General features: G+C 42.4%; 1 protein-coding gene across 4 annotated transcripts; it reads right to left on the bottom strand.

Annotated features, from left to right (window-relative positions):
- Nucleotides 1-5,489: 5,489 nt before the first annotated feature.
- On the bottom strand, nt 5,490-11,228 carry LOC139423032 (E3 ubiquitin-protein ligase RNF167-like). Of its 4 annotated transcripts, none has more exons than XM_071174603.1 (10): nt 11,161-11,228; nt 9,874-10,033; nt 9,645-9,725; nt 9,419-9,562; nt 9,170-9,257; nt 8,858-8,948; nt 8,319-8,424; nt 7,588-7,681; nt 7,269-7,349; nt 5,490-7,163 (listed from the first exon to the last, which is right to left on the bottom strand). In XM_071174603.1, the coding sequence occupies exons 2-10, from the start codon at nt 9,970-9,972 to the stop codon at nt 6,736-6,738; spliced, it is 1,212 nt and encodes a 403-aa protein (XP_071030704.1). In that variant the 5' UTR covers nt 9,973-10,033; nt 11,161-11,228; the 3' UTR covers nt 5,490-6,735. The 4 variants fall into 4 exon arrangements, with proteins under 4 accessions (XP_071030704.1, XP_071030706.1, XP_071030707.1 ...); XM_071174605.1 differs by having other exon boundaries at nt 10,984-11,180; XM_071174606.1 differs by having other exon boundaries at nt 10,927-11,173.
- Between the last annotated feature and the right edge of the window lie 6,459 nt (nt 11,229-17,687).

The following is a 17,687-nucleotide window of genomic DNA, read 5'->3' as shown; positions in this document are numbered from 1 at the left end:
TCCTATTCGGTGTCCTGTGTGAATCTAAGTGTGTGTTCTCTAATTCTCTCCTTCTCTCTTTCTCTCTCTCGGAGGACCTGAGCCCTAGGACCATGCCCCAGGACTACCTGACATGATGACTCCTTGCTGTCACCAGTCCACCTGGCCGTGCTGCTGCTCCAGTTTCTTTCAACTGTTCTGCCTTATTATTATTCGACCATGCTGGTCATTTATGAACATTTGAACATCTTGGCCATGTTCTGTTATAATCTCCACCCGGCACAGCCAGAAGAGGACTGGCCATCCCACATATGCTCTCTCTAATTCTCTCTTTCTTTCTCTCTCTCGGAGGACCTGAGCCCTAGGACCATGCCCCAGGAATACCTGACATGATGACTCCTTGCTGTCCCCAGTCCACCTGACTGTTCTGCCTTATTATTATTCGACCATGCTGGTCATTTTTGAACATCTTGACCATGTTCTGTTATAATCTCCACCCGGCACAGCCAGAAGAGGACTGGCCATCCCACATATGCTCTCTCTAATTCTCTCTTTCTTTCTCTCTCTCTGAGGACCTGAGCCCTAGGACCATGCCCCAGGAATACCTGACATGATGACTCCTTGTTGTCCCCAGTCCACCTGACTGTGCTGCTGCTCCAGTTTCAACTGTTCTGCCTTATTATTATTCGACCATGCTGGTCATTTATGAACATTTGAACATCTTGACCATGTTCTGTTATAATCTCCACCCGGCACAGCCAGAAGAGGACTGGCCATCCCACATATGCTCTCTCTAATTCTCTCTTTCTTTCTCTCTCTCGGAGGACCTGAGCCCTAGGACCATGCCCCAGGAATACCTGACATGATGACTCCTTGCTGTCCCCAGTCCACCTGACTGTGCTGCTGCTCCAGTTTCAACTGTTCTGCCTTATTATTATTCGACCATGCTGGTCATTTATGAACATTTGAACATCTTGACCATGTTCTGTTATAATCTCCACCCGGCACAGCCAGAAGAGGACTGGCCACCCCACATAGCCTGGTTCCTCTCTAGGTTTCTTCCTAGGTTTTGGCCTTTCTAGGGAGTTTTTCCTAGCCACCGTGCTTCTACACCTGCATTGCTTGCTGTTTGGGGTTTTAGGCTGGGTTTCTGTACAGCACTTTGAGATATCAGCTGATGTACGAAGGGCTATATAAATTTGATTTGAAAATTTGATTTGATCTGGGGAAGGGTAACCAAAAAATGTCTGCAGCATTGAAGGTCCCCAAAAACACAGGGGCCTCCATCATTCTTAAATGGAAGAAGTTTGGAACCACCAAGACTCTTGCTAGAGCTGGCTGCCCAGCCAAACTGCGCAGTCGGAGGAGAAGGGCCTTGGTCAGGGAGGTGACCAATAACCCAATGGTCACTCTGACAAAGCACCAGAGTTCCTCTGTGGAGAGGGGAGAACCTTCCAGAAGGACAACCATCTCTGCAGCACTCCACCATTATGGTAGAGTGGCCAGACGGAAGCCACTCCTCAGTAAAAGCCACATGACAGCCCGCTTGGAGTTTGCCAAAAGGCACCTAAAGATGAGAAACAAGATTCTCTGGTCTAATGAAACCAAGATTGAACTCTTTAGCCTGAATGCCAAGCATCACGTCGGGAGGGAACCTGGCACAATCTCTACGGTGAAGCATGGTGGTGGCAGCATCATGCTTTGTGGACGTTTTTCAGGGACTGGGAGACTAGTCAGGATCGAGGGAAAGATGAACGGAGCAAAGTACATTTGCAAACATTTCTAAAAACCTGTTTTTGTTTTGTCATTATAGGGTATTGTGTGTAGATTGATGAAGAAAAAAAACAATTGAATCCATTTTAGAATAAGGCTGTAACAAAATGTGGAAAAAGTCAAGGGGTCTGAATACTTTCCGAATGCACTGTGTATGCTTTCAGAGTGACATCAAACGTTTTCAAAAAGGGCAAGTACACAACTGATGTGTTACGCCTTTTTTACTAACTGAATGTATTTTATAAATGCAAAGTAAAAAAAATAAAGTGTGTGGGGGAGCCTTGTTGAAAGAAAAACAGTCTGAGAATATTGTAGCCAGACTTGTTGAGCTATGCTCCATGTTAATCAGTGGTTTAAAGTACTACTTAAGTCGTTTTTTTGTGGTATCTGTACTGTACTTCACTGTTTTTGCCAACTTTTACTTCACTGCATTCCTAAAGAAAATAGTACATTATTTACTCCGTTAATTTTTTCCTGACACCCAAAAGTACTCATTACATTTTGACAGGAAAATGGTCCAATTCACACACTTATCAAGAGAACATCCCTGGTCATCCCTACTGCCTCTGATCTGGCGGACTCACTAAACACATGCTTCATTTGTTGGAGTGTGCCCCTGGCTATCCGTCAATAAAAAAATACAATTGTTCCGTCTGGTTTGTGTAAATAAGGAATTTGAAATGGTTTATACTTTTACTCTGGATACTTTAGTACATTTTTAGCAATTCCATTTACCTTTGATACTTAAGTATATTTAAAACCAAATACTTTTAGACTAACTCAAGCAGCATTTTACTGGGTGACTTTCACTTGAGTCATTTTCTATTAAGGTATCTTAACTTTTACTCAAGTATGACAATTGAGTACTTTTTCCACCACTGATGTTAATTAGCCTAATGACTGTACTCTGAGGCATACGCTTATAAATTAATTAATGGGTTTTTGACACAGTATAGGAACGACTCAGGCATTGTGACTGTTTCAATCCATTGACCATAACCATTCATGGCTGAAATGGAACTGCAGGGCTGGTAAACGGCTGGGTAATAGATGCCAATTCATGCTTATGGTACAGGACGAGTCACTAGATCTGCAGTTAGTTGGTAATGAACAGAACATTTATCTTTCAAGAAATTGCTTTTCAACGATTATTCTGATTTCAAAGACCAGTGTGAATCATATGACCGTTACTCTTCACTTTCCAACTCAGACAGTCAATACACCCTTCCTGTTACTCATGGTAGTTTGCTGGAGGGGGAGGGGTATCTATGGTTTTCTAACTGTGATGTCAATAGGCAGTTGATTCTTTGCTGATAAAAACTCAAGACCTAAAACAGATTGTGTGTGTAAATTTAGTTTTATGGCACCAACTTCAAATGTCACAAGACTCCCGAAATGTTCAGCAAAGTGAGGAAGGTGGTTATGGAAAAGCAGAAATCAAAGATTAACCAACAATGACAAAATAAATGAATGAAGAAGATATACATAGTTAAATATAACTTCAAACTTGGTCCCTATACTTGGCATGAGCACCACAGAAGCTTTTAGCCATGATTACTACTGTGAATATTGTTTTGATTATGTGCTTAAAAGTACATTTTGACAAAATACCTTCATCCAACACAAGTGATTTCAAATATATACATCATGTCATATGGGAGGACAGTTCACAATATAATTTGTCAACAAATAGTTGTGTATTCTGGTATCCCTAGGAAGGCAATGTATAGAGACAATCAATAAAAGGCATACAGAAAGCAATAGATTCATAGCTGTGATGGAGACAACCCATAAATATATAAAATACTTTAAGTACTGGTATCCCTCTTCTCCTGCTCTTTTCAGGGAGTGTAGTTTGATGCATGTGCATATGATCCTATAATGTTATATACAATGCATGGTAATAGTCCCTTAAAATACACACTATCCTCCTAACAATAATATGTACTTCTACAGGTAGACAAAGGATGATGTAAGGAGAGTTTAACCAAGAATTCTGATATGTCAATTCTATAAGGAGTGAACGTGTTCCTATTCCTGAGTTTGTTCAACTTCTTCAGAAAGCAGACGGAATCTCTTTTAAAAAGAGACCATATTATATATACATATTATAAGTGGAACTACATACATATTATATATACATATTATAAGTGGAACTACACACACACACACACTACCGGTCCAAAGTTTTAGAACACCTACTCATTGAAGGGTTTTTCTTCATTTTTACAACTTTCTACATTGTAGAATAGTGGTGAAGACATCAAAACTATGAAATAACACATATGGAATCATGTAGTAACCAAAAAAGTGTTAAACAAATCTAAATATATTTTATATTTACCTTGATGACAGCTTTGAACACTCTTGGCTTTCTCTCAACCAGCTTCATGAGGTAGTCACCTAGAATGCAATTTAATTAACAGGTGTGCCTTCTTAAAAGTTAATTTGTGGAATTTCTTTCCTTCCTAATGCATTTGAGCCAATCAGTTCTGTTGTGACAAGGTAAGACTGGGTATACAGAAGATAGCCCTATTTGGTAAAAGACCAAGTCCATATTTTGGCAAGAACAGCTCAAATAAGCAAAGAGAAATGACAGTCCATAATTAATTTAAGACATGAATGTCAGTCAATACGGAAAATTTCAAGAACTTTTCAAGTTTCTTCAAGTGGAGTTGCAAAAACCATGAAGCGCTATGATGAAACTGGCTCTCATGAGGACCGCCACAGGAATGCAAGACCCGGAGTTACCTCTGCTGCAGAGAATTAGTTAATTAGTTACCAGCTTCAGAAATTGCAGCCCCAATAAATGCTTCAGAGTTCAAGCAACAGACACATCTCAACATCAACTGTTCAGAGGAGAAGGCATGAATCAGGCCTTCATGGTAAAATTGCTGCAAAGAAACCACTAATGGACACCAATAGAAATAAGAGACTTGCTTGGGCCAAGAAACACGAGTAAAGGACATTAGTCCGGTGGAAATCTGTCCTTTGGTCTGATGAGTCCAAATTTGAGATTTTTGATTCTAACCGCCGTGTCTTTGTGAGACACAGAGTAGGTGAACAGATGAGTGGTTCCCACCGTGAAGCATGGAGGTGGTGCTTTGCTGGTGACATTGTCAGTGATTTCTTTAGAATTCAAGGCACACTTAACCAGCATGGCTACCTCAGCCTTCTGCAGCGATACACCATTCCATCTGTTTTGCTCTTACTGGGACTATCATTAGTTTTTCAACAGGACATTGACCCAACACACCTCAAGGCTGTGTAAGGGCTAGTTGACCAAGGAGAGTGATGGAATGCTGCATCAGATGATCTGGCCTCCACAATCAACCGACCTCAACCCAATTGAGATCGTTTGGGATGAGTTGGACAGGAGAGTGAAGGCTCAGCATATATGGGAACTCCTTCAAGACTGTTGGACAAGCATTCCAGGTGAAGCTGGAGAGAATGCCAAGAGTGTGCAAAGCTATCATCAAGGCAAAGGGTGGCTACTTTGAAGAATCTCAAATATATTTTGATTTGTTTAACACTTGGTTACTACACGATTCCATATGTGTTATTTCATAGTTTATGTCTTCACTATTGTTCTACAATGTAGAAGATAGTAGAAAATAGTAAAAAATAAAGAAAAACCCTTGAATGAGTAGGTGTCCAAACTTTTGACTGGCACTGTAGGACACCATATCACAGGACCAGCCATACCAAAAATAAACAGAGAGAAAACCCAAAAAATATTACATCATTAAGATTTTTTTATAGAAGAGGTTGAAATAAAATGACACTGGACAAATTCGGACCTTTTAAAAGGAGTAAAAGTAGTTAAAAGAAACGATGCTGGACAATAAAAACGTATTACAGTGGGGTTTACAATATATATATTCTCCTTTGACATGCCACAGGATTACTGGTCCAGGGCAAATTAACTGTCCAACAGATCCATCAGAGACGAAAAAAAACTCCATAAAACAGTGAATGAAACTCACCATAGAGTAAATTTAACTCCCACTTACCGACAATATCATGAAAGAAACCAGTTACAGAGATGCATACAGGTTACAGTATACTACTAGCATGGGGAAGATATGTTATTTGTGAGACAGCAGCACTGCAGTTTCCTTTCTGGTGAATGAGTTGAGTCTCTATTCAATCACTACCAAAGAAAATCATGCTACATTGATTTTACCGTCATCTCAGGTGGGTTATCTCCTGGTATGTTAATTGAAAATAAGAATTTGGGGTATGTCAATTGTCAAGTAGTGCATTGACAGGATTTCTTCAACCAAAATACCTACAGTTAAAGAGAAATGTCCAAATGTTTCAACGTTATATTTATAATCTCCGACACCACCCCAACATCAACCTGCAGTATGTGAAAATGGTACGTTTCTATGTTTTGCAGTAAAAAAGATAAGTGTTTCCAATGACATCATCAACCAATTAGTAGACAATTAGTAAGCAATGCCGACTCATAATTGGTTAAAATCACACAATAAACACCGATGATGTCATTGGAAACAATTTTGTTTTACTACAGAACATAGAAACGCACTATTTTCACATGTTGATGTTGGGGTGGTGCTTGAGAAGAAGAATATGAAGTTGAAAAATATAGAAATGACCTTTTAAGATTGAGACTACCTGGTTGTCACATCATTTTGTGAAAATATTAAGTTCAGGAGGAGGGCAAAGACTTAAAGCAAAATGTTTAACTGATTCACTGTACTTAATGTGTGGCTCATGTTTAAGACAGATTTAAAAAGGACTGCTAAAATCTAGCAGAATCTTGGCTTTATATTACCATCTTAGAGCTAGCAACATTGAGTGACAATAGTGTTCTAGAAAGTCTATGACTGAGACAACTTCATAGCCACAGCTCCATAAACCAGTTTATCTTTTCGTGTGATAAAAATCACACTGGGGGACAAGACTGACCCTTTTCAGCTAGCAGAAAGTAATTTCATCTCATCTACCTCCAGGCTCTCAGACCCCCACTGTGCCCCTACCAATGAGCTGGGCAGTGTCATCGTCTGAGGGGTGGGAGTCTACCACTCCCTCCTCAGTATCAGAGTCTGACACCTCCTGAGGGGAGTAGTAGCCCTTATACTCCAGGATGGGCGAGTCGCAGTGAGTGGGAGAGGCTAGGCACTGCGCGGTGGTTACTGTGGTGACAGTGGCAGAATAGGCCCCTGGATGGCCAGAGGGGAAGCCTGGGTTGGAGGGGCGGAGGAGAGGGGTGCGCTCGGTGTCAGCTTCGCCCTCCCCCCTCTCTTCGTCTCCACCACGTGCCCTCTCATCCTCAGACTCGGACTCAGAGTACTCCGGATTGGGCCGGGTTACACGTTGTTTGCACACAGGGCAAGTTTTCTTAGTCCCTGTAAGCCAGGGGTCCACACACTTGCTGTGGTACGCTGAAGAGATGACAGAAATAAAACAGTTACTGCAACCATGACCTTGGAACTGTGAGAAAAACAATTGCGAGTTATACAGGGACAAACATTAGAATTTATAATTACCGTGTGAGCAAGGCAAAACTCGCAGTTTGTCTCCCTCTTCATACTCATCCAGACAAATAGCACAAACATCATATTCATCACCTAGAAAAAGAATAAGATTCACATGTATGTGTAAATGCATTGTAATGCTAACTGTAATGTAACGATAACAGGAGCAGAATGATAACAGGAGCAGACAATCAGATTGGTATTATTGTTATTCGGGTTTCTCAACATTCTAGCGAAGAAATAGAGTACTGCTGTTCCAGAATGTGTTTGACCAGTTATACTGGTGACTGATTCTCATTTGAATATGTGGTGGGACACTCCCCCTAGTTACCTTTAGTGAACTTGTGAATGGGGATCCTCTTTAGTTGTTCCCTGGTCAGCCTATTTTTCCTCATCCTTTTCCTGTACTGCACACAGCGCACAATCTAAACCAAGACCAGACAGGGAATGAAGAGACAGAGGCTGTGTCCAGAAACCCATACTTAAGTTCTAAACAGTAGGCAATGCTAAAATATAAAGTTTTATAGTATGTGAAATTTCAAAAAATGAGTATGCTTTAAAAGCCAGGATGTCATTACACATTTTGGCTTTTCAACATCCTGGTTTTTCATCTAGTAGAATTCGCTGCACCCTATTGACAAAAGCTTCCTTTTTCCAAGAGCCACGTGTGTTTGATAACATTATCAGTTAGAGTCACGCCCTGTACCAGAATGAACAAATGGTGGGAATAAATGCAATTGCACACTAGATGACGCACTCCCAGTATTGATGAGCCTAGTATGTTGATATGTGTTGCTCACTGAATTTGATTTAACTAAACAATACATTCTAAATAGTTTGTAGTACGATTAGTACACAGCATGCTGTTTTAGTAAGTAGTAGGCAAGACAGATTTCAGACATAGCCAGTGACCACACCAAGACCTAAGGATGACAGTCATAGGGCTTTTAATATCCGGGGGTGGGGGGGGGTGATTTACGAAGTAGCAATGAAATCAATAACTATTCAATTGTGAAATTCCACATTCATTACAAAATGAGGCTGTTCCCCAAGGGCACTTACCAGGAAGACAACCATCACAAGGACGATCATGCCCACCACTCCGGTGAAGGGGATGAGATAATACGAGAGTGGAAAGGCAAATTCCGGCTTGAGGATCACATAGGCCCTGCATACCAAATACAGCACCATCAGCTTTGTATGGTGGTATTTTTCCGAAAAGCGACTATGACTAAGAGGAACAACACTGCCAGACAATACCATCACCAACATGCTGATGACGTCCACATAGGACCAGACACACAGCGGGGCTGACATCATGATGAGTGCAAAGATGTTGTGAAGAATATGACAAAATGTCAGTGCAACTCTAATCAATAAAGGTCCCATCTTCATTACGGTGCAAGACCATTACCAAAGAGCCAATACACACCCATGTTGAATGTTTACATTAGCAACCATAACTCATCAGCATATAGTTAAGTCGAACCCCCATCTAACATTGTGAATAGCTCTAGAAAGAACCTCTGTGATGTCACTCATGAACAGGTTGTCATGGAAGTTGCGCTTGACAAAAATAATTGAACATCAATGGAAATCACCCTTGTTCAGGAATGATGAAGGTCCTGAGAATTTGGGAGGCGTAGTAGCTGGTGAATACTGAGGGGATCTCAATCTCCTCTGCAATGGTTTCTACACACACAAACAAACAAAAAGGGGAGCACTGTCACTCAGCATTACCAAAGTATTTACTTCCTGGGAGGATCATACTGGTTAAAGACTACTTGAGGTTTTGAGAAGTGAGAACACAAATCAGTCAACCTGGTTAAGGGGAAGTAAACTAACGGAACTGATTCTGTCAGAAATGGGAAAAGGCAGCTTAGGGAAGTTGAAGACGATTTCAGGATCCTCACCATTGCTGTAGTTCATGTTGAGTAGAGTCTCCGAGTACATGTTGTGAACGATGGCTGCACTGAATCCTGCTTGCTGTGCATGCAGCACCTGCATTAAATACAAAATCATAATTCACACTATAATAATTGTAAACACTACACGCAGTGTGGTTTTACACTGAATATGTTGCAATAAATAAATAGGTTGAATTCAAATGGAAAAACACGATATGTCCTAAGCAACCCAACAGCATAGCGACACACACTAACCTTGATATCAAAATTGCAGTCATAGCGTCGGATGAGGACTATGTACTTAGTAGTGGTAGTGTTGGAATCACTAGATGTGGGCCGTGGTGGTGGAGGTTTTATCGGAGTGCAGCCGTTGAGTGGACGGGACTCTACTAACACACCCTTAACGACAAAGAGAAAGAAAATTAGGTAATTTTAGAGCCAATTTATCCATTGGATGAATTATCCCCTCCCCTCCTCTCACCATAAGTCCCTCTTTGGGTAGTGATGATCCAAACAAGGCAGACAGGTCCTCAAACAACATGTTAGTCATATTGCTGTAATGCTACCAGACAGAGAGACACAAGTTTTAAAATCAATGCCAGCACACAGGGACTGTAAACTGCATTTGTTTATGACAAATGCAATGGCAAACATCACTTGTAAATCCACAACAAACTTGATCATACAGTTCTACAATTATGAGGACTCACAGCATAGATGTATGCGTGCGCAGGTAAGGGAGCCAGTGTGCAGCACAGCACCAGAGTGAGAAGGCCCAGTTGGGCATCCATGCACCACAGACCCAGCATCCTGCCTCACTGTCTGTTTGGAGAATGGGATGAGTATGGCAAGGTAGCAGGGAAGCTCAGCCTGAGGAGTGAAAATAATCCCTTGATTATAGTAATCCCTTACAAAAAAATATGGTAGTTTTGAAACTGCAGTAAATGTGCAGTAACTGCAGTCAACTGTGGTATTTTGAACGCAGTAATTGCAGTGTACTGCAAAATTACTGCAGTAAAAAAAATATATATTTTTGACGCAGTATTTGCAGCAGTTATACTGCACTCTAACTGCAGTAATAAACTGGATGGTTCGAGCCCTGAATGCTGATTGGCGACAGCCGTAGTATATCAGACAGTATACCATGGGTATGACAAAACATACATTTTTGCTGCTCTAATCACGTTAGTAACCAGTTTATAATAGCAATAAGGCACCTCGGGGGCTTGTGATATATGGCATATATAACAAGACTAGGGGCTGTGTCCAGGCACTCCGCGTTACGTCGTGCGTAAGAACAACTCTTAGCCGTGGTATATTAGCCATATACCACACCCCCTCAGGCCTTATTGCTTAATTATACTGCTCTCTGACTGCAATCATTTTTCGTAAGGGATTAATAGCATTATAATAAATTATTCCAATACCAGTCCAAATAAACGAAGAAAAAAAATCACAGTATAACGTTAATAGTTTCTATGATCAACGTTTAGATGTGTTGGTGCCTGTATACAAAACACAAATACAGTACAGTAGCTAGCTAACATTACTCGTCAGTGATAACTACAGTAGCTAACTAGTTTATACGTAGCTAGCTAGCAACCTAGCCAGCTAACGTTAAATTAACACACAGCTAAAACACATTTTGGAATCAATGCTTGCGGACAAAAATAACACATTAGGTCCAGTGGACAAAACTATGATTTTCCTTAATAACTCTGTTAGCTAGCTAGTTTACTTCGCTATTGGCTGAACAATCTGACCTTAGCTAGGTAACATTAGGTGTGCTGCTAACAACAACAAAGACGAATTTCATTTACCACGGCACGGATAACAAACGTTAGCTAATGTTCTAAGATTGTAACTAGCGATCTGAAAGTTACAGAATTTTATGTCAGGCAGCTCCTCAATACTGATAATCAGAACAGTCTCAATTAAGGAAATGTAAACATATCTATCTAGCTAGCTATCTGGGGAAAATGGTGTGATCCTTGTACCAGTCAGTGTCTTGTTGTTTGGTCCAATTCTTCACTGCGATAAAGTTATTACCGTTCTCCTAGCAGCAGGATATTATGGCGGTAGCGCGATCGCGGATTTTATGTTTTCAAAATAAGAGTTCCCAGCAAAGACATACTACATGTTGGGAATATTGCACTCAATTGCAGTACAACTGTTTTTCACAGAATTTTAAATGTTATTTATACCAACATGTATTTTAAAGTTTACACAGATACTGGTATGTTGAAATGTATTGTGTAGGCTATGTTTAAAGAAATACACTTAAACTAAAATACACATTTATTGTAATGACTGAGAATAAAACATAAATGAGCGAATGTCCACAACAATTCTAAAATCGCTGTCCACCAACCCCAAGGACGCCTGGCACTGAAACATCCCAGCTATTCCATTGATTGACAGACAGCAGGGGGACTGGCATGCAACTTTGCAGGGAAGTTAGGAACCAATATGCACAGGCAGTTAGGAAAGCAAATGCTAGCTTTTCAAACAGAAATTTGCATCCTGTCGCACAAACTCAAAAAAGTTCTGGGACACTGTAAAGTCCATGGAGAATAAGAGCACCTCCTCCCAGCTGACCACTGCACTGATGCTATGAAACACTGTCACCACCAATAAATCTACGATATTTGAGAATTTCAATAAGTATTTTTCTACGGCTGGCCATGTTTGCCACCTAGCCACCCCTACCCCGGGCAACAGCTCTGCACCCCCCACAGCAACTTGACCAAGCCTCCCCTGCTTCTCCTTCACCCAAATCCAGATAGCTGATGTTCTGAAAGAGCTGCAAAATCTGGACCCCTACAAATCAGCTGGGCTAGGCAAATCTGGACCCTCTCTTTCTTAAATTATCCGCCGCAATTGTTGCAACCTCTATTTTTAGCCTGTTCAACCTCTCTTTCGTATCGTCTGAGATCCCTAAAGATTGGATAGCTGCCGCGGTCATCCCCTTCTTCAAAGGGGGAGACACTCTAGACCTAAAGTCTTCGAAAGCCAAGTTAACAAACAGATCACCAACCATTTCGAATCCCACCGTACCTTCTCCGCTATGCAATCTGGTTTCAGAGCTGGTCAATGGGTGCACCTCAGCTATGCTCAAGGTCCTAAAAGATATCATAACCGCCATCGATAAAAGACGATACTGTGCAGCCGTCTTCATCGACCTGGCCAAGTCTTTCGACTGTCAATCACCACATTCTTATCAGCAGACTCAACAGCCTTGGTTTCTCAAATGACTGCCTAGCCTGGTTCACCAACTACTTCTCAGATAGAGTTCAGTGCGTCAAATCGGAGGGCCTGTTGTCCGAAACTCTGGCAGTCTCTATGGGGCCACAGGGTTCAATTCTCGGGCCGACTCTTTTCTCTGTATACATCAAGGATGTCGCTCTTGCTGCTGGTGATTATCTGATCCACCTCTACGCAGACGACACCATTCTGCATACTTCTGGCCCTTCTTTGGACGCTGTGTTAACTAACCTCCAGACGAGCTTCAATGCCATACAACTCTCCTTCCGTGGCCTCCAACTGCTCTTCCTAATCTTACTTCATTTGCACACACTGTATATAGATTTTTCTATTGTGTTATTGACTGTACGTTTGTTTATCCCATGTGTAACTCTGTTGTTTGTGTCACACTGCTTTGCTTTATCTTGGCCAGGTCGCAGTTCTAAATGAGAACTTGTTCTCAACTGGCCTACCTGGTTAAATAAAGGGGAAATAAATAAAAAATAAAATGAACTAAATGCTAGACCCTGCGAAACAAATAAACATGACCAGAAACTCATAAACAGTTACACATAACTGACCAGCAGGGAGAACAAACAAAGATTCGGAGGTCTACTTTGTCTGCACAGGCGTGATGGGGACAGAGTGTCCACTCGTGGCAAAGGGAGTGCAGTCTGTGGCATGGGGCTGTCCCGCTTGTGCACAGGGGATGAGGGCAGGGACAGGGGGAAAAGGATGCGGCTACAGGGGACCTATCAGTGACACAGGGGGTTAAGGTCCCTCGGGTGTCCGTGGGCGAAGAGGCGCCTCTGTATGGGGATAACCTGTCCCGGTGCAGTGCCACCTTTCTCCCCCTGGGAGACAGCTGGACCTGGTACACCACCTCCCCCATCCTCTCAAGGATGCTGCAGGACCCCACCCAGTGCCTGTCGAACTTGGGGCAACAGCCTTTCTTCCTCAGGGGGCTGTAGACCCAGACCATGTCTCAGCCTCAAAGTGCCTCCCCAGGTGTACACAACGTAGTTTATTTTCTGCCTCACATCTGAATTCCCCAGATTCTCCCTAACGAAGGTGTGGGCTGTCTCAAGACAGTCCTGGAGTCTCCTGGCTTATTCTGGCACCAGTGGAACAGAAGGGCTATCAGGGGGTCGGCCCAAATGCCATCTCTGCAGGAGTGCGGATCTCTCTCCCCAGCATGAGTAAGGCAGGCATGCAGGAGGTGGAGTCTTGGACAGCGGTGCAGCATGCCATGAGTACCATGGGCAGGTGCTTGTCCCAGTCACGCTGGTATCTGGCAGAGATGATGGCCAGCGTTTTGTTGAAATGCTCCATGAGGCCATCACTCTGTTGGGGAAACGGTCTTGTGCACACCCAGCCGTTCACATATGGTTGCAAACACAAAGGACTCAAAGTTTCTGCCTTGGTCGCTGTGAATGGACTCTGCAGCGCCAAACCTGCTGTACATACCCCCTGTGATGGCGTTGATGGTGGTCTTTGCTTTCTGGTCAGGCAGAGCATTGACCCCAGTGCACAACTGAGCAAGAGGACAAGTACATTAGAGTGTCTAGTTTGAGGAACAGACACCTCACAAGTCCTCAACTGGCAGCTTCATTAAATAGTAACCGCAAAACACCAGTCTCAACATCAACAGTGAAGCGGCGACTCAGGGATGCTGGCCTTTTTGGCAGAGTTGCAAAGAAAAAATATATATATCTCAGACTGGCCAATAAAAATAAAAGTTGAAGAAAAGAACACAGACACTGGACAGAAGAACTCTGCCTAGAAGGCCAGCATCCCGGAGTCGCCTCTTCACACAGTATATTTTACAATAGTTATCTTTTGTTTGTTTTTAGTCCCATCCTTAAGCTCCACTTAACCACTCCCATCTATCTCTGAACAACATCCAGTTTTGATTTCTATGTGCCATATATTTTTTAAACTGTTCTGTGATGTTACACAACATTTCTGAACCTTTCTATTCTCATACATTCTACATATTGTAAATTAAATATATATTTTTTTGCTAAGAGTATTATTATATTATTGATCGATTGACTATTACTTTTTAAATCACCCAGCAGTGCTATCTGCAGAGGGGGACATAACTTGCAGGGGGTCTGGGGGTCCTCCCACTACGTTGCCTAGAAATTGGCCTAAATATTGATCACCCATATCTCTCCAACTCTGCTCTTTTCAATCTACATCTAGCATATTGGCAGATATAGCCTAGTAATACAATATAAGGGCCATGTGAGAATCTCTGGTAATTTAACCTATTTCTTAATTAAGTTATTTTGTGCATTTGATATTGCCTATAGGGAGCAACATTTCTGGGACCATGGCTGGCAAGTGAGCTACGTCACATACGCCTAACTTAACATTGTGGGACTGCGGTTGGGTTTGGGACCAGTCCTTGCAGTAGCAGATGGGAGTCGGACAGAAAGCCAGCTTGGACAGAGGAGGGATGAAGAAATCGGTCCACGCAGACCTCTACTGTGCACCATGACACTGAAGCCTGTAACACTTTAGAGCTGTTTATTATTGTGTCAGCGTGAAAAGTAGGGACTTAGCTAAGGAAACTGACAGATCAATAACGTTACATTGACATACTGGCTAATATAACTCACATTGCACTGAAAAAACATCAAAATGTCAATCTTCAATCGTTTGGCAGATGGTTTCATAATTTCATTCAGGTCTAGTTTGATTGAGGCAAAAAATAATAGCTAAGCCAACTTTTGGCCAGCTCTCTCTGTAACGGTTCATCAACGGTGAAAGCTTGCCAAGTTTATTTAATTCTGTAATGTGACAAAACAAAAGCTACAAAACATGTTCATACAAACAGCTGCAGTTACATAGTAATAATAGCCACCTCATATCGCTATCTGACAGATAACTAGAGGCTAGAGCTGACCTGGCTGTGGTATCTACTCACTAGTGTATTCATTCACCTCAGTCGAGAGGGGATGAAACATTAGCTAAAGTTACAATACTAGCTCAGCACTATGGGCTCCTAACCAACTGTGCTGTTTTGTTTGTTTTTTTGCATTGTTTGTAACTTATTTTGTACATAAAGTTACTGCTACCGTCTCTTATGACCGAAAAGAGCTTCTGGACATCAGAACAGCGATTACTCACCCCGAACTGGGCGAAGATATTTTCTTTAATGAGTCCGACGCAAAGGATATACTGCTTCCCTGAGACCAGGCCCAAATCCCCGTCATTCGTGTGAAGAAAGGACGGGGATACAGGGGGAGAAGGTCGGGGTGCCTTGTGAGAATTCGTAGGCGAGTGATTAAACCACTGATACCATCCGTTCTATTGACCAACATGCAATCACTGGAAAACAAACTGAATGATCTACGGTCGAGACTATCCTACCAATGGGACATTAAAACTGTAATATTTTATGTTTCTCCAAGTTGTGGCTGAACGACGACATGGATAATATAGAGCTGGCTGGGTTTGTGTTTCTATTTGTCAATAACAGCTGGTGCGCGATGTCTAATATTAAAGAAGTCTCTAGGTATTGCTCGCCTGAGGTAGAGTGCCTCATGATAAGCTGTAGCCCACACTCTCTACCAAGAGAGTTTTCCTCTATATTATTCGTAGCCATCTATTTACCACCACAAACCGAGACCGCACTCAAAAAGCTGTATAAGGCCAAACAAGAAAAATGCTCATCCAGAAGTGGTGCTCCTAGTGGCCAGGGACTTTAATGCAGGTAAACTAAAATCAATTTACCTCATTTATACCAGCATGTCACATCCACTCCATCCAGCCAGCTCCATGCCCCAGGTAGATGGGGGGAGAGGGGAAGGGTGTTCTGGGGCCGTCCTACCGACCCTGCTATGCCCCTCCAGAAGGACAGAGTCAATCATCCAGTCATCCAGCCCAAGCTGTAGTAGGCCTAAGCCAGCCCTCCACACTTGCCTGGCTACCCAGACATTTGTGAAAACATTCAGGGCCATCTGATTGGTCCAGAAACCGTTGGGCCAGAGGCTGAACACACATTAGTAAAGCGGCAGTTTGAACATTTGTCATAGGCTTTGATACTCTGATTGGTAAGAGGCGATCTAATCACTGATGACTTTGTTTTGTACAACAGTCCTTGTACCTCTTGTCTCCAGAAACGACTTCAATGATGTCAGTCTCAGACTACAGTATGTAACGAATGACAGACCTCCAGGCTTCTAGGCCCTATACTCTCGGCCCTGCCTGCCTGCCTACATGCCCTTTCCCTGGGCCTATGTGTCCAACTTACTCCCCCCCAATAAATAAATGTTTCCTCTCCACATCGAGACCTCTAGGCCTTTTCTCCCTGCCCTGCTTGCCTACCCAGTTGTGTAGCTAGCTAGTGCTGTTCGTTGTTGAATCTCAGATCACTTGTCATGATGTGCGCACACACCCCTCCCTACCAATGATTGTATATTAAGCTCCCTCCCTACTACTTACTCATTCACTTACTCAGCAACAGCCTGCCTCACTGCCTGATAGTCAGCAGCAGGTCACAGTGAAATTAATACATGTAAAAAATAAATAAAATAAATAAAAAATGCCATGGTGGCCGTGGAGCAATTTAGAAGTAGCCCAAAACCCATAACCAATACATTTTCACCCACAACATAGTTCTCAAAGTAGCCCAATTTGCAGTAAAACCATGGACATGGCAACACTGGTTGTGATTGAAGGGCAAAGACCCACCCAAGAAACACTCACATCAAACCACACCCCCAAGACAACCTTTGTTTGCCTTCAGTCATGAAATTAACTCCACAACTGGGTTATTAGCTACCAGTTCCCAAAACAGAAAACGGCCAGCAAGGTTTGGGGACGTGCATCACAAGAGGTCACTGAGGGGAGACCATTTCACTAATCCGCTCCAGTCATTACCACAAGCCCGTTCTCCCCAATTAAGGTGCATGTTACATCTACAATGGGGAAAGCAGCCCCCATTAGGAGCAACTTAGATTTACAGGCATTACGGAACTAGATATTGGACAGACAATTTATGGCACTCAACAGTCACCCAGTACCCATTTCTGTAGATAACGCAGAACTAACTGTTTTTCTGCAGCAGCTTAAACTAAAGCAAGGTTTCCTAAACTTGGTCCCCGGGACTCCAACCTTATTGTTTTTTCTCTAGCTCTACACAGCTGATTCAAATAATCAACTAATCATCAAGCTTTGATAATTGGAATTAGCTGTGTAGTGTTAGGACAAAACAACTAAACATGCACTGCTTGTGGTACCGATGACCGAGTTTGGGAAACTCTGAACT

This window comes from Oncorhynchus clarkii, chromosome 12, assembly GCF_045791955.1.
Source record: "Oncorhynchus clarkii lewisi isolate Uvic-CL-2024 chromosome 12, UVic_Ocla_1.0, whole genome shotgun sequence".
In the NCBI taxonomy this organism is placed as follows: Eukaryota; Metazoa; Chordata; class Actinopteri; order Salmoniformes; family Salmonidae; genus Oncorhynchus; species Oncorhynchus clarkii.
The sequence above is the reverse complement of the archived record's forward strand: the minus strand, read 5'-3'. Positions and strand labels throughout refer to the sequence as shown.

Bases quoted from the DNA above. Each gene is read 5' to 3' on its own strand.
- LOC139423032 (XM_071174603.1), bottom strand. From the start codon at position 9,972: ATGCTGGGTCTGTGGTGCATGGATGCCCAACTGGGCCTTCTCACTCTG. The intron at 8,425-8,857 runs GTGATTTCCATT...TTTGGTATGCAG, and splicing joins TTCATCATTCCTGAACAAGG to GGCCTATGTGATCCTCAAGC. The intron at 7,164-7,268 runs GTAATTATAAAT...TCATCTCTTCAG, and splicing joins AGTTTTGCCTTGCTCACACG to CGTACCACAGCAAGTGTGTG.